Source organism: Megascapheus bottae, chromosome X (genome assembly GCF_031878675.1).
Source record: "Megascapheus bottae isolate mThoBot1 chromosome X, mThoBot2.hap1, whole genome shotgun sequence".
NCBI classification, from domain to species: domain Eukaryota; kingdom Metazoa; phylum Chordata; class Mammalia; order Rodentia; family Geomyidae; genus Megascapheus; species Megascapheus bottae.
The window spans coordinates 50,233,396-50,257,890 of record NC_143547.1 but is presented as its reverse complement, the minus strand read 5'-3'; the positions used below and the strand labels follow the sequence as shown (position 1 = coordinate 50,257,890).

The 24,495-nt window shown below is 39.7% G+C and overlaps 1 protein-coding gene across 1 annotated transcript in view; it reads left to right on the top strand.

The window, feature by feature from the left end:
- Positions 1-24,495, top strand: part of LOC150041065 (fibronectin type III domain containing protein 3C1-like) — a 46,285-nt gene that overhangs the window by 10,983 nt on the left and 10,807 nt on the right. Inside the window, exons 5-19 of the mRNA XM_090327124.1 lie at positions 4,543-4,619; positions 6,032-6,305; positions 7,508-9,247; positions 13,878-13,930; positions 14,261-14,403; positions 15,559-15,618; positions 15,925-16,063; positions 16,781-16,834; positions 16,948-17,069; positions 17,155-17,329; positions 18,275-18,361; positions 18,761-18,899; positions 20,902-20,970; positions 21,667-21,785; positions 21,912-22,014. Coding sequence (XP_090183250.1) covers positions 4,543-4,619; positions 6,032-6,305; positions 7,508-9,247; positions 13,878-13,930; positions 14,261-14,403; positions 15,559-15,618; positions 15,925-16,063; positions 16,781-16,834; positions 16,948-17,069; positions 17,155-17,329; positions 18,275-18,361; positions 18,761-18,899; positions 20,902-20,970; positions 21,667-21,785; positions 21,912-22,014 — 3,354 coding nt within the window. The remainder of the gene's footprint in view (positions 1-4,542; positions 4,620-6,031; positions 6,306-7,507; positions 9,248-13,877; positions 13,931-14,260; positions 14,404-15,558; positions 15,619-15,924; positions 16,064-16,780; positions 16,835-16,947; positions 17,070-17,154; positions 17,330-18,274; positions 18,362-18,760; positions 18,900-20,901; positions 20,971-21,666; positions 21,786-21,911; positions 22,015-24,495) is intronic.

Genomic DNA, 24,495 nt, shown 5'->3' with positions numbered 1-24,495 from the left:
TTTGATTCTTCAGTACCACATACATAAGAATAAAAAAAGCCAGAAGTGTTGCTGTGGCTCAAGTGGTAGAGACCTAGCCTTGAGGGAAAGCACAGAGACAGTACTCAGGCATTGAATTCTGTCACCAGGACTGGTAAAAGCAAAGAGACATATATAGAAACATCTTTAGAGAGATAGAAGTAAAGACTGAAAAGAGATAAAAGGTATACTAGTACCATAGATAGGTAGGTAGATAAACAGATGGATGGATAGATAGATGATAGATAGATGGATAGAGAGAGAGAGAGAGAGAGAGAGAGAGAGAGAGAGATAGATAGATAGATAGATAGATAGATAGATAGGACATAGATACATAGAGACCAAATAGACACCCCAGTAGCAACACTTACATAGATAAAGACATAGGTCAATGTGAGATAAAAGAATGGTAGAAAAAACTGGAGGAATACAGAGGTCATGTAGAGAGAAGCAAAGAGATAGAGATACCTCAATAACAGCACAAAATAGTCCAGCTAGATAGATATAGACAGACAGACATGGATGAGAGGTAGACAGATACCCAGTACTAACTCTAAATAGACAGATTCAGAGGGAGTATGAGACAATGGGAGTGATAGAGAGCAGAACAGAGAGCAAGAGTGATATATAGAGTGAGAAAGAGAATGAGGAATAGAGAAAATAGAGAAAAATGGACATAGAGAAGTAGCAATTCAGAGATAGATAAATAGAAGAGAAATAAACAGATGAAACATAGATGAAAGAAACAGAAGCTAAATATATAGAGAAAAAGATAGATGCAGTAATAGAGAGATGGAAAGTGGCAGAAAGAGATAAAAAAGTAAGAGTAAAGACCAGGAGTTTGGCCTAGTGGTAGAATACTTGCCTAGCATGCTTGAAGGCCAGTGTGTCTGTGTGTGTGTGTGTGTGTCTGTGTGTGTGTCTGTGTGTATAAAGAGTAAGCATGATAGAGTGATAGAGACTAAAAATGGACAAAAAACAATACCCTGTACGAGCACAAAATAGTTTAATAGATGAGAAATAGAGAGATGAGAAAGGAGAGAAAGATAGGTAAGCCAATACCAGGAAAAAGATTAGATAGATAGATAGATAGATAGATAGATAGATAGATAGATAGATAGATAGCAGATTAGAGATAGAGACAGAGACATAGCGATAAACAGATAAACAGAGACAGAGACAGAAAGAGAGAAAAATGGAGGAACAGGAAGAGAAAGACAGCTTAGTAAAACCATTAGATACAATAGACAGAGGGGGGAGGGGGGGCAGAGAGACAGAGACAGACAGAGACAGACAGAGACAGAGAGACAGAAAGAGAGAGACAGAGAGAAAGGAGTCATAGATTCATAGATAGATAATAGAGATAGACAAATTGAGATAGGAATAGAGCTATGAGATAGACAGGGCCCTGGAGTTTGGCCTGGTGGTATATAGTGCAAGAAGCCCTGGGTTCCATTCCTCAAACCACATACACAAAAGCCAGAAGTGGTGCTGTGGCTCAAGTGGTGGAGTGCTAGCCTTAAGAAAGCTCAAGGAGGCTGGAAGTTTGGCTTAGTGGTAGAGTGCTTGCCTAGCATGCATGAAGACGTGGGTTCGATTCCTTGGTACCACATATATAGCAAAAAGGCAGAAGTGGTGCTGAGGCTCAAGTGGTAGAGTGCTAGCCTTGAGAAAGTCCAAGGACAGTGCTCAAGCCCTGAGCTCAAGCCCAGGACTGACAAAAAAAAAAGAAAGCTCAAGGACAGTGCCCAGGCCTTGAGTTCAAGCCTCATGACTGGCCAAAAAAAAAGAAAGAAAGAAAGAAAAGTGGTGACTGAAACAGAAAGAAAATGAGATAGGAAGATAAAGAGCAACCAGGAAAGAGATAGAGACAGGTCAGTAAAACCACAAAAGAGACAGACACACAGACAGAGAAACGAGAGACAAAGAGAAAGAGAAATATAAACAATAGATGAGAGATAAAGAGACAGAGAGATAGAGAGAGGGAGAGATGAAGAGATATAAAGGAAGATAAGGAGAAGATAAAGGGGAAAGGGAAAGATACCCTGGTACCAGCTTGAGGGGGGGAGGGTAGAGAACAGAGTATAAAAAAAAGATTATGTCATTTGTCAAGGACATGGATGGACCTAGAACAAATCATGCTAAGTAAAACAAGCCAAGCTCAGAGAGACAATTGATGGATGTTTTCTTTCATATGTGGAAGCTAGATCAAAAATATAAATGGACATGATAACCTACATGGGACTCTAGGCATTCTTAGGAGGAATCCAAAGGTGTAACTTCTCTGAACACTTAAAGTGCTATTTATCGTAATGAATTCCAGGAAATATAAAATGTGTGTGTGTGTGTGTGTGTGTGTGTGTGTGTGTGTGATTATTGGTGTTGGTAGTGGAGGTATAGTGGTTTGTTTTTGTTTTGGATCTTTTTGGGGGAAGGGCATGGGGGTGCAGAAAGGGACCAGGAAGGGTGAACAAATGCAATCATTCTCTTCAGAATACACTATGTAGAAAATGATCTATGTGACTTGTGGGCAGGGATGGGAGGGGAAAACTGGGAGGAAGAGAAGGAAGGGGTAACATTTTCCAAAACAGAAATCTACTCATTAGTTGACTTCTGAAATGGTAACCTCTCTCTACAACACCTTAATAGTAACAATAAAATTATATTTTTAAAAAGATAGCGTGAGGGGCCGGGAGTTTGGCCTAGTGGTAACGTGCTTGCATAGCATGCACGAAGACCTGGGTTCGATTCCTCGGTACCACATACATAGAGAAAAGCCGGAAATGGTGCTGAGGCTCAAGTGGTAGAGCTCTAGCCTTGAGAAAATCCAAGGACAGTGCTCAGGCCCTGAGCTCAAGGCCAAGACTGGCAAAAAAAAAATAACAAAAAAGATAGCGTGAAAACAAGATAAGCAGGCGCATAGATACATACATATATAAGGGGGGAATGAGATAGAGAGAAATCTTAGTGCCAGAACTAAATAGACAGATGCAGAGAGAAATGCAGAAAATGATAGAATGAAAGAGAATGATGGATAGAGGGAGAGAAAGATAGATAGGTAGGTAGGTAGGTAGGTAGGTAGGTAGGTAGGTAGGTAGATAGATAAATAGATAGGTAGATAGATAGATAAAAGAGACAGATAGCAAGAGAAATGAAGAGAAACAATGATATAGAGAGATAAAAAGAGAAATGTACCAGTACAAATATGATTTAAAAAAAAGACATGGAGTTACCACAGTACCAGCACAAAGTAGAGATAGACATAAACAGACGGGGGGGGGGAGAGAGAGAGAGAGAGAGAGAGAGGGAGAGGGAGAGGGAGAGGGAAAGGAGGAAGAGGGAGAGAGAGAGATGAGAGGCACCAACGGAGATTTGGAAAAAAATAGACATAAAGAAATATAGAACCCAGGTGCTGGTGGCTCACATCTGTAATGATAACTACTCAAGAGGCTGAGATCTGAGAATCCACACTCAAAGCCAGCCTGGATAGGAAATTCTGTGTGACTTTTTTTTCCAGTCCTGGGCTTGGGATCAGGGCCTGAGAACTGTCCCTGGATTTTCTCAAGGCTAGGACTCTACCACTTGAAGCCACAGCACCACTTCTGGGTTTTTGCTACATATGTGGTACCAAAGAATCGAACCCGGGTCTTCATGCATGCTAGGCAAGCACTCTACCACTAGGTCAAACTCCTGGCCCTTCTGTGTGACTCTTATCTCCAATTAACCACCAGAATAATAGAAATGGAGCCTGGCTCAAAGAAGTAGAGTGCTAGCCTTGCAAAATGCTCAAGAACAGCTCCCAGGCCCTGAGTTCAAACCCCACAACCAGCAAAAAAAGATAGAGAGATAAATAGAGATAGTGAAACATTGGTAGAGACATAGAAACAGAGAAGCCAGGCACCAGTGACTCACACATGCAATCCTAGCTACTCAGGAGGCTGAGATCTGAGGATCTCGGTTCAAAGCCAGCCTGGCCATGAAAGTCCAAAAGACTCTTTCTCCGATTAACCCCAGAAAACCGGAAGTGGTGCCGTGGTTCAAGTGGTAGAGCACTAGCCATGAGCTGCAGAGCTCAAGGACAGAGCCCAGGCCCAGAGTTCAAACCCCATGACCAACAACAACAACAACAACAAAAAAAAACCAAAAAGAGAGATACAGAGATAGAGATAAGAGATACCCCAATGCTAGGAATAGATAGATAGATAGATAGATAGATTGATAGATAGATAGATAGATAGATAGATAGATAGATAGATAGATGGATGCACATACAAATACCTTCTAGTTCATCTGTATTAGCAATCTTGCCATCATTTTATAATATAAATATTGCCCATGTTTTTTATTATTCCTTAGTTGTGATTTGTCTCTGATAATTGAATTGTCTTTGTGAATGAACAACACTTTCAAAATCGCATGCCATTGTTAAGGCTCAGTGCTGTTTTTACAAGGCAAATTTAACTGGCTCCTGTAACTTTGTTTCAAGCTATATCATGATTATTAATTTATTATTGATTTTCTTAGGACCTGCTGATGTACCTTTGATGTCACCAAGTGGTACTTTACCACCTATTTATCTGCCACCTGGATATATGTCCCAGGTATGTTAGCATTGTTTTCAGTTGGCTGTCTAGCTCTAAATTATCATTTAATTATTCATTTAATTAATCATTTAATATTTTCCCTACCTCATTGTTCGATAAAAGAAATTCTGGGGCTGGGGGATGTACTAGTGTTCATAAATATTAGCTGCTCAGGAGACTGAGATCTAAGAATTGTAGTTCAAGGCCAGGCAGACAATTCTGAGAAACTTTATCTCCAATTAACCAACAAAAAACTAGAACTGGAGGCACAGCTCAAGTGTTACAGAGGCAGCTGTGAGGAAAAAAAAATCCAAACGAGGGCAAATGAGGCTTGACTTCAAATTCCACTACCAGCACACAAACAAAGTCCTAGGAAAAGAATCCTGGAATGCCATTTTTTCATCTTATTGTAATCATCTTTACACTCGTGCTATGCTGGGAATATAGCCCTAGACCTTTCCCATGCTAGGCAAATGCTCTTCCAACAAACTATAGCTCCAGTCCTTGTTATTACTAAAAAGCAATTGGGGTGTGTGTGTGTGTGTGTGTGTGTGTGTGTGTGTGTGTGTGTGTGTGTGTGTGTGTGTGTGTGTGTGTGCGTGCGTGCGTGCATGGGTGCGTGCATGGGTGCTGGTCCTTGGGCTTGAACTCAGGACCTGGACTTTGTATTTGAGCATTTTTTGAGGTGGGGGTCTTGGGGCTTGAACTTGGCCTGGTCACTGTCCCTGAGCTCTTCATCTCAAGGCTACCACCCTACCCTTGAGCTAAGCCCCACTTCCCATTCTATAGGTTAATTGGAGATAAGAGTCTCAGGTCCATTTATGCCTGGGCTGGCCTCCTGAGTAGCTAGGATTACAGGCATGAGCCACTGCACCCGGCTGTACTTGAGCATTTTTACTCAAGGCTACTGCTCTACCACTTGATCCACAGCTCCATTTCAGCTTTTTGGTGGTAATTGGAGATGAGTCTCACAGACTCACATACACAGAAAAAGCTGGATGTGGCTGGGCATGGTGACCCATGCCTATAATCCTAGGAGGCTGAGATCTGAAGATTGTGGTTCAAAGCCAGCTTAGGCACTAAAAAGTCCATGAGACTCTTATTTCCAATAAACTACTAGAAAACCAGAAGTGGTGCTGGGGTAGCCTTGAATTGTGATCCTCAGATTCCATCCTCCTGAGTAGCTAGGATTATCGGTAAGCCACTGGCACCCCACAAAGCAATCCGTTTAAAAGTAATTGTTCAAAATTAATGACTTTTAACCAAATCCCTCTTAGCCTTCTTACCTAATTTACCTGCTGACTTTGGATCACTTTACTAGTCAGTAAACCCCCTCCTTTTTTTGCCTCTGAGTATGTGAATTAATCTTAATTAGCTACTACAATTGTTACAATAATGTCTTCTTACTTTCCTGTGCCCTCTTGTCTTAGGTGGTTGAGGAAAATGGAATTCGAAAAATTATTGTTGTGCCCCAGATTACTGACTACAACCTGCCAGTACCTGCTACAACATATGGATCCCAATATATGACACAACCACCTATTCTGTATCCACCTCCTACTCACCTAATGTATCCTCCTGCTCAAGGAGAATTTCCAGTAACTTACTACCAAGATCCTGTTGTGCAGCAGCTGCCGCCAACATTCCCACCACTACCAGCTCTTCCACCAGCACCAGCAACATATGTGTACCCAGATTACCATGGTACTGTATACTTTTCCTCAATAGAAAATAGTGTGCATTTATTAAACAAATTGAGAGCATAACAACAGGCAGTTAATTGGACTGAAATATAATATATTCATGTGGAAAATACCAGGGTGTGGTCCCTTAGTGTATTAGTTAATACACACTGAAGATACTAGATGACAGGAATGTAAGGCAGATTTTGTTGGGGGTAGTAGGTATTAGGGGAAAGTAAGAAGAACCAAGAAAGCAAATGATTATTAGTATGAGCAAAGTACTTTACCTGCATGTATGGGAGAAAAAGAAATCCATTCAATTGTTTTAAGAAAATAGAGAAAGGGAGAATAATTTAAAAAAGAGATGAATGAGTTTGATACATAGATAGAAATATCACAGTACAACCAATTGTATTTTTATTAGCAGATATTACACAATGAATATATGTTAATAAAAATATATGCTAATTAAGCAACCAGTATATACTAATAAAATGAATGGCCTTAGTTGACTTATAAAAGGAAAAAAAAGCAGAAACAACATTTCCATGAACATCTGCCTTATTGTGTCATCAATCCTGTATACATGATGATACACTCTTAGGTTTGCCTTAGGCAAAAGACTCCTTAAACAGAATTTTCCATTAATATTTCTTGTACTTTGGTATAGTCCAAAGTACTGACTGAGTCTATAAAATCCAGCTTGAAAACCATAAAAGAACTTAGTTGAGGAGGGAGGGAAATGGGGACAAAAACATGAGAGGGGGTTATCAGTGTGTGAGAAGTAATACACCTACTGCCTGACGAATGTAACTGTAACCCCTCTATACATTACCCCAACACTAAAAATTTAAAAAAGAAAGAACTTGGTCAAGAGCCACGTACTGATGATGGCTCACTTTGGTAATCCTAGCTACTCAGGAGGCTGAGATCTGAAAATCACAGTTCAAAGCCAGCCCACACAGGAAACTCTGTGAGACTCTTATCTCCAATTAAGCATTAAAAGACCAGAAGTAGAGCTGTGACTCACATGGTAGAGCACTAGCCTTGAACAAAAACGTTTAGGGACAGTGCCTAGGCCCTTAGTTCAAGCCACATGACCAAATCCTCCCTTCCAAAAAAAAATGAAGTGAAGCCAGATTTTAAGTGTTCTTTTGTTGATTAATTTTAAAAAGAGAACTCGAAACATGTAATTATTATAATTACTAAACATCATTCTTTTAGAAACCTACTCTTATGGAAGAGCAAATTATAATGAATTTGAGGAAAGGCCTGCTAAGCCAGGTGAATATAAGAAGAGAACGAAAGACCGCCCCGGTGGACGCAAAAACAAAGCTACTAGCACGACTCCTGCTTATTATACTCCAACTGTTTACACTGTTGATAATAGTGCACCCCACATGTACACTGTAGATAATACCTGGAGCGCTTACCCTGTGTATAATCCATTGGATACTTGCATTGACAACAATACTCCAAGTCCTTACACTGTTGACACTCCTCCCAACACTGACACCCCCAAAGAAACGTCCAGCACTTCTGCTGACTGTGCCCATGACACGGTCACCGCTGACACTACTTTTTGCTCCAACACCACTGACAACGCCGATTGTGCTTCCACGACTACCACTACTGACAGCATTGAAATCCCGTCCGTTACTGAGAATCCTTCGGGCTCTTTCAGCTCGGCCAATGCGGCCAACGACCCCATCTTCCAAAATGAACCTAATACTCTTGAGAATTCTCTCACTACTACGGGTGATCCCAGCACTGCCAGTGATGAATCCAGTGCTCCAAGCACATCTAGTGCTTCCTACATCATCCATGATGAGCCCAGTGCTCTCCTTACAACCCGTGCTTCCAGCACAACTGACACTGAGCTCAGTGTTTCGAGCCCTTCTAGTGCTGAGCCCATGACACCCAGCACAACTAATGCAGAGCCTAGTGCTCCTCTCATATCTAGCACTGAGCTCAGTGCTCTAAGCCCATTCAGTGCTGAGCCTAGTGATCTCCTCAGTGCCCAGTCTACTGATCACCTCATACTCAGTGCTCCTACTACATCTAGCTGTGAGCCTAGTGCTCCTCTCACACTGAGTGATTTCAGCACAAGCACTTCTGAGACTGGGGCTCCCAGGACATTTAGTGCTGAGCCTGATGCTGCTCTTAAACCCAACGTTGAGCCTAGTATTTCCAGCACAACCAGTGTCGAGCCTACTGATCTCCTCACAGTCAGTGCTCCCCCCACATCTAGCACTGAGCCTACTGCTCCTCTCACACTGAGTGATCTCAGGACAAACAGTGCTGGGCCTAGTGCTCCCAGCACATCTAGTGTTGAGGCTAGGGTTGCTGTTATATCCAGTGCTGATTCTAGTACTCCCAGCACTACCATCACCGAGCCCAATGCTCCCAGCATATTTACTGCAGAGCCTAGTGCTCCTAGCTCATCCAGTGCTGAGCCTGGTGCTCCTAGCTCATCCAGTGCTGAGCCTGGTGCTCCTAGCTCATCCAGTGATGAGTCCAGTGCTCCTAGCATACCTGCTGATGAGCCCAGTGCTCCGAGCACACCCACTGAGGAACTCAGTGCTCCGAGCACACCCACTGAGGAACTCAGTGCTCCGAGCACACCCACTGAGGAACTCAGTGCTCCGAGCACATCCAGTGATGAGCTCAGTGCGCCTAGCACATCCATTGATGAGGTCAGTGCTCCTAGCACATCTGATACTGACTCTAGTGCTTCGAGCACATCAATTACTGAGCCCAGTGTGTGCAACACATCCAGTGCATCCAGAGCTCAGCCCAGTGCTCCTAACACCTCCAGCACTGAGTCGACTGTACCCACTGCATCTAGACCTGCCAGGGCTGGGAGTAATTATGGAAAGAATCAGAAATCAAGAGATGGAGAAAACAAACAAAAATCAACTGGAAAACAAAATGAAATCCAATCTTCAAATGAATCACTGAAAGGTAAATCTAGTTTAGTTTCCTTGCTAATGAGCATAGAAATCTTTAGGACTCTCAGTGCCTTTTAAATATTTAAATGTTGTTTTCTACTTCCATTTCTTTGTCTTTTTTGTACTTCTACCTGTAAATTCTCATTAGTCACATATTATTATTATTTCATGGTAATGAGGTTTGAGCTTAGAGCTTCACACTTGACAGGCAAGTGTGCTACTGCTTGAGCAATGCACTTATTTTTTTGCCAGTCCTGGGCTTGAACTCAGGGCCTGAGCACTGTCCTTGAACTTTCTCAAGGCTAGAACTCTACTACTTGAGCCTCAGTATCACTTCCAGCTTTTTCTATGTATGTGGTACCAAGGAATCAAACCCAGGACTTTGTGCATGCTAGGCAAGCACTCTACCACTAGGCCAAACTCCCGGCCCTATAATGCACTTATTTTGTTTTATTGTTTTGTTTTTCACTTATTTGACTGATGCGCTACCATTTGATCATATTTCTAGCCCTGATCTGGGTATTTTTCACATAAACTCTTGTTTCCTGCCTATGTTGGCCTAGACTTCACTCCTCCTATTTACACCCCATTCAACTTTCTGCTGAGATAGAGTCTGGTTAACTTTTTTTGCCAAGGTTGGGCCTAGAACTGAATTCTCCTTATTTCAGTCTCCCAATTAATCTGGGATGATAGGCCCACACCATTGAAGCCTGGCTATTACTGCTTTTATTTTGGGTTTCTTTGTTTTGTTTTGCCAGTCCTGGAGCTTGAACTCGGGCCTAAGCACTATCCTTGGGCTTTCTCAATGCTACAGCTCTACCACTTGAGCTCCAGCAACAACACTTATGGCTTTTTCTATGTATGTGGTACTGAGGAATCAAACCAGGGTCTTCATGCATGCTAGGCAAGCACTCTACCACTAGGCCAGCCCTATTACTGTTTTTTCATATATGTTTTATTGTAATTAATAGAAGGGTTACATTATATTCACCAGATAGAAGGTACATTAATTCACATACATTGATACCCTTTTTCATGTCTTGGTCCCCATTTCCCTCCCCCCCACGCCCACCCCTCATCTTGTTTTCCCCCCTTCCCTATCCAATTTCAAATAACCAAATACAATTATACCCAATTTTTCAGATAACAAAGTGAGATACTGTAACGATATGACATAATCAAGGGATAGCAAAAGAGATGAGAGATAACATAGTACATTAAGGACAGCAATCACTCATTATATGGCTTCTGTTTCTATATCCTAGAGGTCCTTTCATTTAGCGTCATACTATATGGCCTTATGTATCTAGGTTTTGCTCTATTGCAAATCTCTGCTAGGAGAGACCAAGGTTTCTAATGATTATGACAAATGAGGGAAACCATTGAGCCTATGTTCCTTTGAGTCTGGCTTACTTCACTTAATATGATTTTTTCTCTAAGTCTTTGCATTTCCTAATAAATGGGGCAATGTCATTCTTTCTGACAGCAGCATAGAATTCCATTGTGTACAAATACCACATCTTGTTGATCCACTCATCAACTGAGGGACATCTGGGTTGGTTCCATGTCTTTGCTATGGTAAACAGTGCTGCAATGAACATTGTTGTGCTGGTGGACTTAGTCTGTCCTAGTTTCTGGACAGTTGGGTAAATGCTTAGTAGTGGAATTGGTAGGTCATAGGGGAGCTCTATGTTGAGTCTTTTGAGGAACTGCCATACTGCTTTCCATAGTGGTTGAACAAGTTTGCACTCCCACCAGCAGTGTAGTAGTGATCCCTCCTGGCCACATCCCCTCCAACATCTGTTGTTACTAGTTTTCTTGATCCTGGCCATTCTAACTGGAATGAGGTGGAATCTTAGAGTTGTTTTGATTTGGATTTCTTTTTTTCATATATTTTTATTGTAATTAATAGAAGGGTTACATGATATTTGCCAGATACATGGTGCATTAATTCCCATACATTGATACGCTTTCACATGTCTTGGTCCCCATTTCCCTCCCCCACCCCCACCCCTCATCTTTTAATGGGATGGTTGTTTCTTTGGAGATTAGTTTTGGGGTGATTCAGTTTTTGGAGCTGTTGATATATTTTAGATATGAGGCCTTTATCCGTTGTGTGGTTGGTGAAGATCTTCTCCCATTCTGTAGGCTTCCTAATTAATTTACTAGCTATGTCCTTTGCCATACAAAAGCTCAGCAATTTAATGCAGTCCCACTTATCCAGCCTTTCTCTGATTTGTTGTGATTCTTGATCATTATTAAGAAAGTTTCGACCTGTGCCAAGGAGGCCTAGTGTATCTCCTGTTCCTTCTTGTAAAGTTTTCAGTGTGTTGGCTTTTACCTTGAGGTCTTTGATCCATTTGGAGTTAATTCTAGTGCAGGGTGACAAAGAAGGACCCAACTTCCGTTTTCTGCAGGTGCTTATCCAGTTCTGCCAGCACCACTTGTTGAAGAGGCTGTCTTTCTTCCATTCTATTATTTTGGTTCCCTTGTCAAAGAATAGGTGGCCATAAGTCTGTGGTTTAATATCTGGGTCCTCAGTTCTATTCCATTGATCTTCAGGCCTGTTCCTGTGCCAGTACCAAGCTGTTTTGATGATTATAGCTCTGTAATAGAGTCTAAAGTTTGGTATTGGAATTCCTAGTTCTCTGTTCTTTCTGCTAAGAATTGTTTTTGCTATACGGGGTCTTTTATTATTCCATCTGAAATTTTGGATTGCCTCTTCTATTTCTTTAAAGAATGACATTGGGATATTGATGGGTATTGCGTTGAATTTGTAGATAGCCCTTGGCAAGATTGTCATTTTCACAATGTTGATTCTTCCAATCCAGGAGCATGGGAGGTTTTTCCATTTCCTCAGTTCTGCTTTAATTTCCTTTTTCAGGGTTTAAATACTTAAAAACTGGAGACTTAAGGCTGGGAGCGTGGCCCAGTGGTACAGTGCCTGCCTAGCATGCAGGAGGACCCAGGTTCGATTCTTCAGTACAACATACATGGAAAAAAGCCAGAAGTGGTGCTGAGGCTCAAGTGGTAGAGCTCTAGCCTTGAGAAAGTCCAAGGACAGTGCTCAGGCCCCGAGCTGAAGCCCAGGACTGGCAAAAAAAAAACCTGGAGACATGGCTCAAGTAGTAGAGCACAAGCTGAGAAATAGTTGAATTTTTCACTAAGCAACTCCCCATTTTCTCTCTTCCTTCTGTACTCCTTCTTCATCATTCCATTTCTACTTGTAGAATTATGTAATTATTATACAATTATTTCACTTAGTATAATGTCCTCCAAGTTCATCTGTGTTGTAACCAATCACAAAATTACTCTCCCTGGGCCAGGAGTTTGGGCTACTGGTAGAGTGCTTGACTAGCATTCATGAAGCCCTGGGTTCGATTCCTCAGTACTACATACAGAAAAGGCCAGATGCTATGGCTAAACTGGTAGAGCACTAGCCTTGAGAAAGCTCAAGAGCAGTGCTCAGACCCTGCATTCAAGCCCCAGGACTGGTAAAAAAAATACTACTGTCCTTGCTGGGCACAGTGGCTCACGCCTGTAATCCTAACTACTCGGGAGTCTGAGATCTGAGGATCAAGGTTCAAAGCCAGCCCAGGCACTAAAGACCCTAAAGATCATGAGACTTTTATTTCTAATTAACCACTACAAATCCTGAAGTTGTGCTGTGGCTCAAGGGGTAGGGTGGTAACCTTGACCTGAAAAGCTCAGGAACAGTGCCCACGCCCAGATTTCAAACCCCATGACCTACAAAAGAAAAAACTCTTCTTTTGAGATGGAATAGTATGAAATGGTCCAATTAATCTGTTTCTTTTTTTATTTTTTTATTAAAGAATTTATTAACATTGATTTTTACATCATATTTCAAATGACGTGTTTAACAAACAATTATTCAAGAAGGGAATCTCTATATACAATCACTGGCCCTTACATTTTAGAACATAATCAAAATTAGGCTAAGGGTTTGTATGTCATAGATACATATTAATCTATGTAATAAAAAATTATGTCTCTATTCATAAGTTTTTATGTCTATGTGATTGTGTTTATATTTCCCGTACCATGTCTATAGCATTGAGTATGCAGCTATTGAGTCCTTGCTCTTTTACTGTTTGGATCTAATAGTCACATATTAAGGATACCATGCCTTTTGTTCCTTTGGTCTTGACTTGTCTCACTCAACATGATTCACTGTAGATTCATCCACTTCCCTGCAAATGCCATTATTTTTTTTAAGTTTTGAAGAGAGTTGGGGATGTATCTCAATGATAGAATTATTCCCTAGGGATTTATGGCCAGGGATTTGATTCACAGTACTACAAAAATAAATTTAAATGAAAATTTAATTAGCCTTATACAAAATTGCATACCTCCTGTTTAGGCCTGACAGTGAAATGTCACAAATTTCAATGCTAATCAATTTATATGATTTTATTTAAGACAAGGTTTTTTTTAATTTCTCTTTTGCTAGAATTCGTTTAACACACACTTTAGACTTCTTTCTTCTTGTAAAGTAAATAGCTGTTTGGTGTGAGTAGTTGTCTTAGTAATGAAATATTTGTACTGAGATAATAAATATACCACTCCTTTCTTTTGTTTTTTACTAATGTAATCTTGTGTTTGCGGTGTTTGCTTACTTTTAGAATGCACAAAACAATCTGAAAAGTCATGTCGGTTCATCATTGAGAAGCCAATTGTAAGTAACTAAAATGAAAAGCATTCCCTTTCATTTATTTTTGTCAAGTGTCAAACCTGCAAATTTAGTAGGATATTTCCTTAGGACTATTTTAATATACAGCTTTTAACTGGTTTAAAGTTCATAATCTCTTTTAGCAATCCAATAAGTAAAAGAGCCAGGATTGCATTGTTATAGACAGGATTCATGGCTCACTGAGATCCATCATAGTGTATAAGAAGCTAATATGAGAACAATCTACTTAGCATCAGAAAAGACTAAATAAAAGACTATATTTTAAATCTTACATTATAATTTTTAAGTATGCTCCTCATATTTTTACTGTTTTAGGTTTCTGATATTCAAAACAGATCTGCTGTGATTACATGGAATTTACATGATTCTGAAGAATGTGATGATACTAAACTCCCAGTAACATTTGAACTGTCAATGTCCACTACAGGAAAAAATGGAAATTTTAAAAATATTTACACGTAAGTCTTTTTAATCATTTCTGTTTTCCTATAATTCAATTCAGTTGTGCTGTCTTAACATATAGAAATCTAAATTGTAGGTTGAATTCTCATTTTTAATAAGCTTTGAATACATTTGTGTACAGAAATCATTTTTAAGTAGTGTTAGGTTACCAAGTCAGCCCACAAAACTGACTGGTTTATAAGATTGTCAAGCCAGGCACAGTGGCTCATGCCTGTAATCCTAGCTACTCTGGAGGCTAAGATCTGAGGATTGCGGTTCAAAGCCAACCAGGGCACTGTAAGTCCGTGAGACTTTTTTTTTGCCAGTCCTTCAGGGCCTGAGCACTGTCCTTGGGTTTTCTCAACGCTAGAACCCTACCACTTGAGCCATAGCACCACTTTTTCTATGTATGTGGCACTAAGGAATCGAACCTGGGTCTTAGTGCATGCTAGGCAAGCACTCTACTACTAGGCCAAACTGCCATCCTAAAGTCCATGAGACTCATCTCTAATTAACCATCAGAAAACTGGAAGTGGTGCTGTGGCTCAAGGGATAGGGCAGTAGCTTTGTGCTGAAGAGCTCAGAGGCAGAACCCAGGCCCAGAGTTCAAGCTCCATGACCTACAGACAAACAAATAAAAAAAACCAGATTGTTAGAACTGAATAGTTTCAATACCAATTAGCTCATTCAATTTACAGAGTTCTTATTAGGAAAGAAATTATTGCTGTTATCTTTTTTTAGCCAGTCTTATGGCTTGAACACAGGGCCTAGGCACTGTCCCTGAGGTTTTTTTACCTTTTTTTGCTCAAAGCTTGTCACTCTACCACTTGAGTCACCGCTCTATTTCTCACAGTGTGTGTGTGTGTGTGTGTGTGTGTGTGTGTGTGTGTGTGTGTGTGTGTGTGGTTTTTGAGATAAGAGTCTCATGAACTTTCCTGTCTGGGAAAGCTCCAAACTGATTCTCAGATGTTAACCTTCTAAATAGTTATGAATATAGGCATGAGCCACCTGTGTCCAGTTTACTATAACCATTTTGTACACATATAAAGTGGGCTCAAGTGATCCAGTTTCAAGGAGAATCATGTTTGTCAGTTGAATATATAAGATAGGGACTGCTTGCTTAGCTTTTAAATATGCATGATATCTATTGTAAAGAAAACTTTCCTTTACAGTGGTGACAAACTTTCGTTTACCATGAGTAATTTACAACCATCCATGACCTACTTTTTAAGGTAAGAATTCCATCCTACACAACCAACACCTAACCCATAGTGAGCCATAATTTTTTAATCTGTACCAATTCACTAATTCCATTTCCTACAGTGAGCCTAGCTCTTTACAAGCAAATTGGTCCTTCAAGCTTCAAAACAACCTCCTTCAAATCTAGCGCTAGTTCACTTTCTTTCATTTAGAAAAAGTAAAAGCTTTGATAGCCATCTGGCAGGACCTAACTTTACTCTGTAAACCCATATTTTATCATTAATTCTTAGGAAGACTGTCTGAAAACATACTAATAGTAATTGTCATTACATTCTTAGAGTTGCAGTTAGAAGAGGCTCCAATTTTAAAATCGTGTCTGAAGTGGTTCATTTCACCACACAAGGCTGTGAACCAGATCGTCCAAATGCACCTAAACTCATTAACCGATCCAAAAGCACTCTGAATTTGCAGTGGAAGGTAAGGACAAAAGCACCTCAGCACCACTGTAAAACACTACCTACTGGCTAATGAATTTTAAATCTAGTATTATGCCTGTCTGATACGTTTCTTTACAGCAGTCTTTCTGTTCTTTCTACAGAGATCAAGTGTCAACTAACTCGAAAAAAATCAGCAGTAATTGTAATAATTAGTTAAAACTTAATTAGCCCTTTCTACACTTGCTTAGAAACATACTAGTAATATTTCTCAATTGACCTGTGTTGCTTTTCTTTATTGTATATAACTTATAAAACACAACAGAACATAAGATCTAGATATGTCTTTTAGAGAGTATTTTTTTGGCCAGTCCTGGGCCTTTTGAGCTCAGGGCCTGAGCACTATCCATGGGCTTTCTCAAGGCTAGAGCTCTACCACTTGAGTCATAGCACCACTTCCAGCTTTTTTTTCTCCTATGTATGTGGTACGGAGGAATCAAACCCAGGTGTTAGTACATGCTAGGCAAGCACTCTACCACTAGGTCAAACTCCCAGCCCTATAGAGGGTATTATAACTTTAAATTTTGACTAAGCAAAGGATCAGCATATTTTATATCTATAAAATTTATTTCAACATATTAATTTATATCCATAATTAATATTGCTGTAAATCGATTTCTTACACGCACATGTACACACATATGTAGCATATATGTATGTAAAAACAGCCATTATAATTGTATCTTTCTGATATTTTTAGGGCTGTAATGAAAATGGTTCCAGAATTAACAGCTTCCTTCTAGAATGGGATGAGGTATACAGTCTTACTTTTAAAAGCACTTGATTATGATTATTGTTTTGGTGAATTTGTCTTGTTAATCATTATAATTTCTAATAGTTTAATTTTTTTTGCATGTGTTCCTCAAGGGGAAAGGCGAAAATTTCAAAAGTTGCTATATGGGGACCATGAAACAGCAAAAGTTCCTAAAACTAACTGCTTCTACAAAATACTCATTCAGATTAGCTGCCAGAAATAACTTTGGCCTAAGGTACATTCAATTAGTTCAGCATTTAAAAGTCTGTACTTCCATAAAAATCTGAAACTAATTTATTCATCCTAATCTAATTTTGCAGTGATTTCAGTGAAATCGCAGCCTTTTATACATCCGGGTCTATGCCCCCAACACCTTTGCCTCCTAAGCTGAAAGAAGCTGATATTTTTAGTTTGTCTCTAGAATGGTGTGCACCAGCCAGTGTAAACTCCCATAGCCATCTTACTTATGTATTGGAAATGGAAGAACCAGGAACTGTAAGTTTCCTTTCACATACTGTAATCTTCAAGCTCATTATTATGTACATTTTGCATATATTTCTCACTTGCAAAAATATAAATTTCTACTTAATCAATTGAATCCAGAATTGAAGGATTCCTAAGTCCTTAGATTGTTAGTGGGTGGGTGGAGTCAGTGCAGGGTAGGTGAGGTCAGTGCACATCATTGTTTGGCAAGCCTGTGTAGTCCTGAAAATTAGCTAAAGGGAATGGCAACCAGAATCAGCACAGAGACTCATTTTAACATAATTCCACCAAGCTATGTTCTTTCCTGGTCTTGGATTCCTGATAGGCGTGGGTAACTATTTCATTCTTTTCAACTTTCAACTTTATACTCACAGGGTAAGTCAATTTTAAAAACTAGCTGTAAATTATTACATACATACATACATACCTACGCTCGTACATACGTACATAAGATAGCTGGGCACTGGTGACTCATGCCTGTATTCATACCTGTTTAGGAGGCTGAAATCTGAGGAGTGCAGTTCAAAGCCAAACCAAGCAAGAATGTATTTGTGACTTTTATCTCCACTTAACCACTAGAAAACCAGGAGTGGCACTGTGACTCAAAGTGGTAGAGCACTAACCTTGAGCAAAAGAGCTCAGATACAGCTCTCAGACCCTGAATTCAAGTCCCAGGGCTGACCAAAAAAAAGTAAATATGTAGATACAGAGATAGATATAAAACTATGAGATATGTTCTATGTTTTAATTAATATAGGAACTTTCGCGTGTATTCTCATTAACTCCTAGGAAAAGGGTCTATTCAAAGTAGAAATGATCTCCATTTCTTAGCATGGAGATTTGGAAGTTCAGAAGACTGGAGCACTTGCTCAGGATCACCCAGATGGAAAAATATTTTGAAGCTAAAACTTAAATCCAGGTTTGACTAATTCTGAATTCATTGCTTGTCATTTCCAGGGATTAGGTTTTAAACCTACATACAATGGCGAAGACATCTCATGTACTGTATCAAATCTACAGAGGAGCACTACATACAAGTTTAGGGTATGTAGCTATAATTTATAATTTTGTGTCATTTTTTTGCCAGTCTTGGGCTTGAGCTCAGGGCCTGAGCACTATCCTTGGACTTTCTCAAGGCTAGTGCTTTACCACTTGAGCCTTAGCACCACTTCCGGCTTTTTTTCTATGTATGTGGTACCAAGGAATCGAACCTGGGTCTTTGTGCATGTTAGGGAAGCACTTTACCATTGGGCCAAACTCCCGGCCCTGTGTCATGTTTTAATATAAAATTATACTTTGCTGGAGAAAAATGTTGTTTTCCTTTGAAATTAAGCCTCATTTTGCATTTAGTTCTCAGAAGTTCTCAAAGAACTTACTTTATATTTGCAAACTATACATTATCAGTTCCCATAGTCAGTGAAGTATCTTGTTTCATTCAAACAGATTTTTTCCTACAATATGGAAGGAAGGAGTAACCCCAGTAGTGAAGTAAAATATACCACCTGTCCGGACAAGCCTGGAGCTCCAACACAGCCTTATGTAAAAGGAAAGATTTATGCACACAAAGTGAAAATTGGATGGCGTAAGTGCTATTGTGTTATTTAAATGCTTTCCTGACTCCATATTAATATTAACTACTGACAAGAAATTTTCCTTTGATTACCCTAAGTTTTAGAGAATATTTTCTTTTTGCCAATCCAAGGGTTTGCGCTCAGGGCCTGAGCACTGTCCTTGGACACTTTGTGCTCAAGGCTAGTGCTCTGCCACTTGAGCCACAGTTACACTTACGGCTTTTTTTGTATATGTGGTAGTGAGAAATCGAACCCAGACCTTTGTGTATGCTAGGAGAGCACTCTACCACTAAGCCAAAACTCCGGCCCCATAGAGAATATTCTTATAGCCAGGTGTAAGTGGCTTATACCTGTAACCTCACCTACTCAGGAGGCAGAGATATGTGGATCAAGGTCTAAAACCAACCTGGACAGGAAAAGCTTATGAGACTTTTTTTTATTATTCTTTTTTTTTTGTCAGTCCTGGGCTTGAGCTCAGGGCCTGAGCAATGTCCTTGGACTTTCTCAAGGCTAGAGCTCTACCACTTGAGCCTCAGCACCACTTCTGGCTTTTTTCTATGTATGTGGTACCAAGGAATCGAACCTGGGTCTTCATGCATGCTAGGCAAGCACTTTAACCACTAGGCCAATCTCCCAGCCCGTGCTTATGAGACTCTTATCTCCAATTAACCAACTAGAAGTAGAACTGTGGCTCAAATGGTAGAGTGCTAGCCTTGGGCTAAAAATCTCAGGAATAGCACTCAGGCCCTGAGTTCAGACCCTAGGAGTAGCACACACGCACGCGCGCGTGCACGTGCGCGCGCGCGCGCGCGCGCGCGCACACACACACACGCGCACACACACACAGAGGAAATATTGTCTTAGTAGAAAGTAAAAGTATGGTTCAAGTGAAAGAGTGCTAACCTTGAGTAAAAAAGCCAAGTTATGTTGGGTGTTGGTGGCTCATGCCTGTAATCCTACCTACTCAGGAGGCTGAGATCTGATGATCATGGTTCAAAGACAGCCTGGGCAAGGAAGTCCATGAGACTCCCAATAAACTACTCAGAAAAAGCCAGAAGTTACTGTGGCTGAAGCAGTAGAGCACTAGCCTTGAGCACAAAGAGGCTTAGGGACAGTACCCAGGTCCTGAGTTCAAGCCCCAGAACTGGCAAAAAGAAAAAAAGCCAAGCCAGTCACCGGTGGCTCACACCTGTAATCCTAGCTACTCAGGAGACTAAGATCTGAGGATCGTGGTTCAAAGTCAGCCCAGGCAGAAAAGAAAAAAAAACCAAGCTAAAACATGAGGGCCCCCCGGTCTCAGTATTAGCATACAAAAAGTTTTCTTAACTTACCCTGCCATAAAAACAAATGTAGTTGCTGGGCATGGTGGCTTATCCTAGCTACTCAGGAGGCTGAGATCTGAGGATTATAGTTCAAAGCCAGCCTGGGCCCTAAGAAGTCCATGAGACTCATCTCCAATTAATCACCAGAAAACCGGAAGTAGCACTCTGGCTCAAGTGGTAGGGTGGTAACTTTGAGCTGAAGAGTTCAGGGACAATGCCCAGGCCCAGAGTTCAAGTGCAAGTGCAAGGCCCTGAGCTTAGTACATTATTATGTTTTCTAGTTCTTTACTGAATTTTCTATCTCAGTAATTTACATGCAAACCTCTTATTGAACTTTATGTGGGCAAACTTTACTTCAGGTAAAATTACATATAATACAGAGACTATAATTAACAAGCCACACCAATAACAAATATCAGCTTGACAAGAAATTATATGAATGCAAATTTTTATCTCTAAAGTAGAGAAATACAGTTTATAACATTTAACATTTCATTCTCATCCAAATAATTTCCAAATACTTAAATGCCTCATTTCCAATATCCAAAGCATGTAACATGTATTATATTTAATGATCTTAATATCTACACAGTAATATGCTAATAGATTTCATGCTTATATTTTTCTCTGAGAATTTGTAACTTAAAGAATAGTGCAGTGAAATTGATGACTCATTTTAATTTTTTCCCAGAATCGCCCAAAGATAATGGTGGAGCACACATTTTAAGTTACACTTTAGAAGTTAATGACAGTGTACATGGTAAGACATCATTATTTTTTTTGTTTGCTTATTGTCGTTGCCCAGTAGCTTTGTTTGACTCCTTCATTCTTGCTCAGATTACATGTTCATGGCTGGCACTCTACCTTTTAAGCCACACCTCCAGCCTAGTGCTTTGCCTGTAAGTTGAGTCTCCCCAACTTTTCTGCCTGGGCTGGCTTTCAAGTGCAGTCCTCATAAGTTTCAGACTCCTGAGTAGCTAGGAATAAAGGCATGAGCCAGCAGTGCCCTCCTACGCATTGTGATTTTTAATTGCACTTAGACATAATTTTAGACTCCCCTAGAAGTTGAAAAATAATATATCAAGATCCCTTGTGAGGATTTCATTCAGTTTCTCCTAAAATTAATGTATAAACATAATGCAGTTATCAAAACCTGGAAATTGGTATTAGTATACGCCTGTTAACCAAACCAACTCAGATTTCTCTAGGGGTTTTTTGTTGTGTTTTTTGTTTGTTGGGTTTTTTTTTTGGTAACAAATCATTATTTACTGATGTCTGGTGATTTGGTTGTTAATTCCACTGTGAATTCCCTTTAACTATTATAACTAGAGACTTGGATCCCAGTTAATTTCCAAAGTGCTTATTTCTTAGTATATATGTGAGCTATCACGGAAATACAAAAAAATCTATAAGTAGCCTATAAATAAGTTGGATAACTTCATTCTTTTTCCCTCAGAAAATGTTTGGAATATAATCTACAATGGCTCTATCCGGGAATTTTTGTATGACCATCTACAACCTGATAAGATATATAAACTAAGAGTATTTTGCACTTCACTTGTAGGACAAAGCCAGGTGAGGAATGACAAAAGAAAAAGGTTTTAAATTGAGGATCGAACTGAACAATATTATATTGCTAAATGTTTTACAAAAGTAACCTTGAATATAGCATAATCATAAGATCTTTTGTGTTTCTCTTAGCCTTCAGATGAATTGACTATTCAAACACCTGCGCTTCCTCCCTCTAACCGTACTCAATCTTCAAATCATAAACAGAAGTCCAATGAAACAAGTTCTCGATGTGGTGAGGTTCCCTTGCATTATTTCAGTCTTACCTAAAGTTTCTGCTCTGTAACTTGTGATTATTATTAAGATATTTTGCCAGTCCTGGGCTTTGAAATTAGGATCTAAGTACTGTCTTTGGGATTTCTCAAGACTAGTTCTCTACCACTTGAGCCACAGCACCACTTCCAGCTTTTTCTGTTTATGTGGTATTGAGGATTCAAACCCAGGGCTTCATGAATGCTAGGCGAGCACTCCACCCCTAGGCCATGTTCCTGGCCCAAGTGCCTGTGATTATTTTTATATAATAAATATTATGCATGGAAATATTACAGTAAACAACCATTTTGTAGATATATATATGTTAATTTTAAAACATTTTTAAATTATTGAAGCCAAGCAGGCACTGGTAGGTCATACCTGTAATTCTAACAACTCATGAGGCTAAGATTTGAGGATCTCAGTCAAAGCCAGGCTGGGCAGAAAAGTCCAAACTTCAGTTAACCACCAAAAAAGCCAAAAGTGGAGCTGTTGCTATAATTGTAGAGTGCTAGCCTTAAAAATAAAGCTGTTGAGCACTATTTACCATAGCAAAGGGAATTCTATGCTGCTGTCAGAAAGAACGACATCGCCCCATTTATTAGGAAATTCAAAGACTTAGAAAAAATCATATTAAGTGAAGTAAGCCAGACTCAAAGGAACATAGGCTCAATGGTTTCCCTCATTTGTCATAATCAGTAGAAACCTTGGTCTCTCCTAGCAGAGATGTGCAATAGAGCAAAACCTAGATACATAAGGCCATACAGTATGTCGCTAAATGAAAGGACATCTAGGATATAAAAGCAAAAGCCATATAATGAGTGATTGTTGTCCTTAATGTTCTATGTTATCTCTCATCTCTTTTGCTGTCCCTTAGTTATCTCATATTGTTACAGTATTTCACTTTGTTATCTGATATATTGGATAAATGCGTATTTGGTTATTTGAAATTGGATAGGGAAGGGGGGAAAACAAGATGAGGGGTGGGCGTGGGGGGGAGGGAAATGGGGACCAAGACATGAGAAAGGGTATCAATGTATGTGAAGTAATGCACCTTCTATCTGGTGAATATAATGTAACCCTTCTATTAATTACAATAAAAAATATATGAAAAAAATAAAGCTGCTTATGGCAGTGCCTCAAAAGGCTAAACATAGAACTCCCCTATGACCCAGCAATTCCACTACTTGGCATTTACCCAACCATCCAGAATCTAGGGCATACTAAATCCAGTAGCACAATAATGTTCATTGCAGCATTATTCACCATAGCAAAGATATGCAACCAACCTAGATGTCCCTCAGTTGATGAGTGGATCAACAAGTTGTGGTATTTGTACACAATGGAATTCTATGCTGCTGTCAGAAAAAAACATCTCCCCATTTGTTAGGAAATGGAAAGACTTAGAAAAAATCATATTAAGTGAAGTAAGCCAGACTCAAAGGAACATAGGCTCAATGGTTTCCCTCATTTGTCATAATCAGTAGAAACCTTGGGTTCTACTAGCAGAGATCTGCAATAGAGCAAAACCTTGATACATAAGGCCATATAGTATGAAGCTAATTGAAAGGACCTCCAGGATATTGAAACAAAAGCCATATAACAAATGATTGTTGTCCTTAATGTACCATGTTATCTCTCATCTCCTTTGCTGTTCCTTGGGTATCTCATATTGTTGCAGTACCTCACTTTGTTATCTGATATATTGAATTTATTTGTATTTGATTATTTGAAATTTGATAGGGAAGGGGGTAAACCAAGACGGGGTGGGGGGGAGGGTAAAGGGTACCAAGACATGTGAAAGGGTATCAATGTATGTGAATTAATGCACCTTCTATATGGCAAATATCATGTAACCCTTTTATTAATTACAATAAAAAAAGAAAATTTGGTAAAGTAAAAAAAAAGCACGGATTAAAAACCTGAAAAAAAATAAAATAAAATAAAGCTGCTGAGCGCCAGTGGTTTACGCCTGTAATCCTAACTACTCAGGAGGCTGAGATCTTAGGATCACAGTTCAAAGCCAGCCCAGGCACAAAAGTCGGTGAGACTCTTACCTTTAATTAACCACCAGAAAACCGGAGGTGGTGCTGTGGCTCAAAGTGATACAGTACTGTTCTTGAGCAGAAGAGCTCAGGCATAGGGCCAAGGCCCACAGTTCAAGCTCCACGACTGACAAAAAAAAAATCCTTGATTCAAACCCCAGTTCTGGTACAACAGGAAAAAATGATTTTCTTTTTGTACAAAGTCAAAGATAAACATAGATTAGCATAGTAATTCTTAGTGATTGCAAGTCCCTATTTTTAATGTCTGTATATTAAACTTAGAAGTTAAATGGTGCAATATGTTTTTAGTCTTCTGCTGCATTATTAAGCATTCTATGATTTTTTTTGGTTTGGACTTTGGTTTGGTTTTGTTTTGAGGAGTTTTTGTTTTGAGTTTAAATGCAGACCTTCAGGCTTGC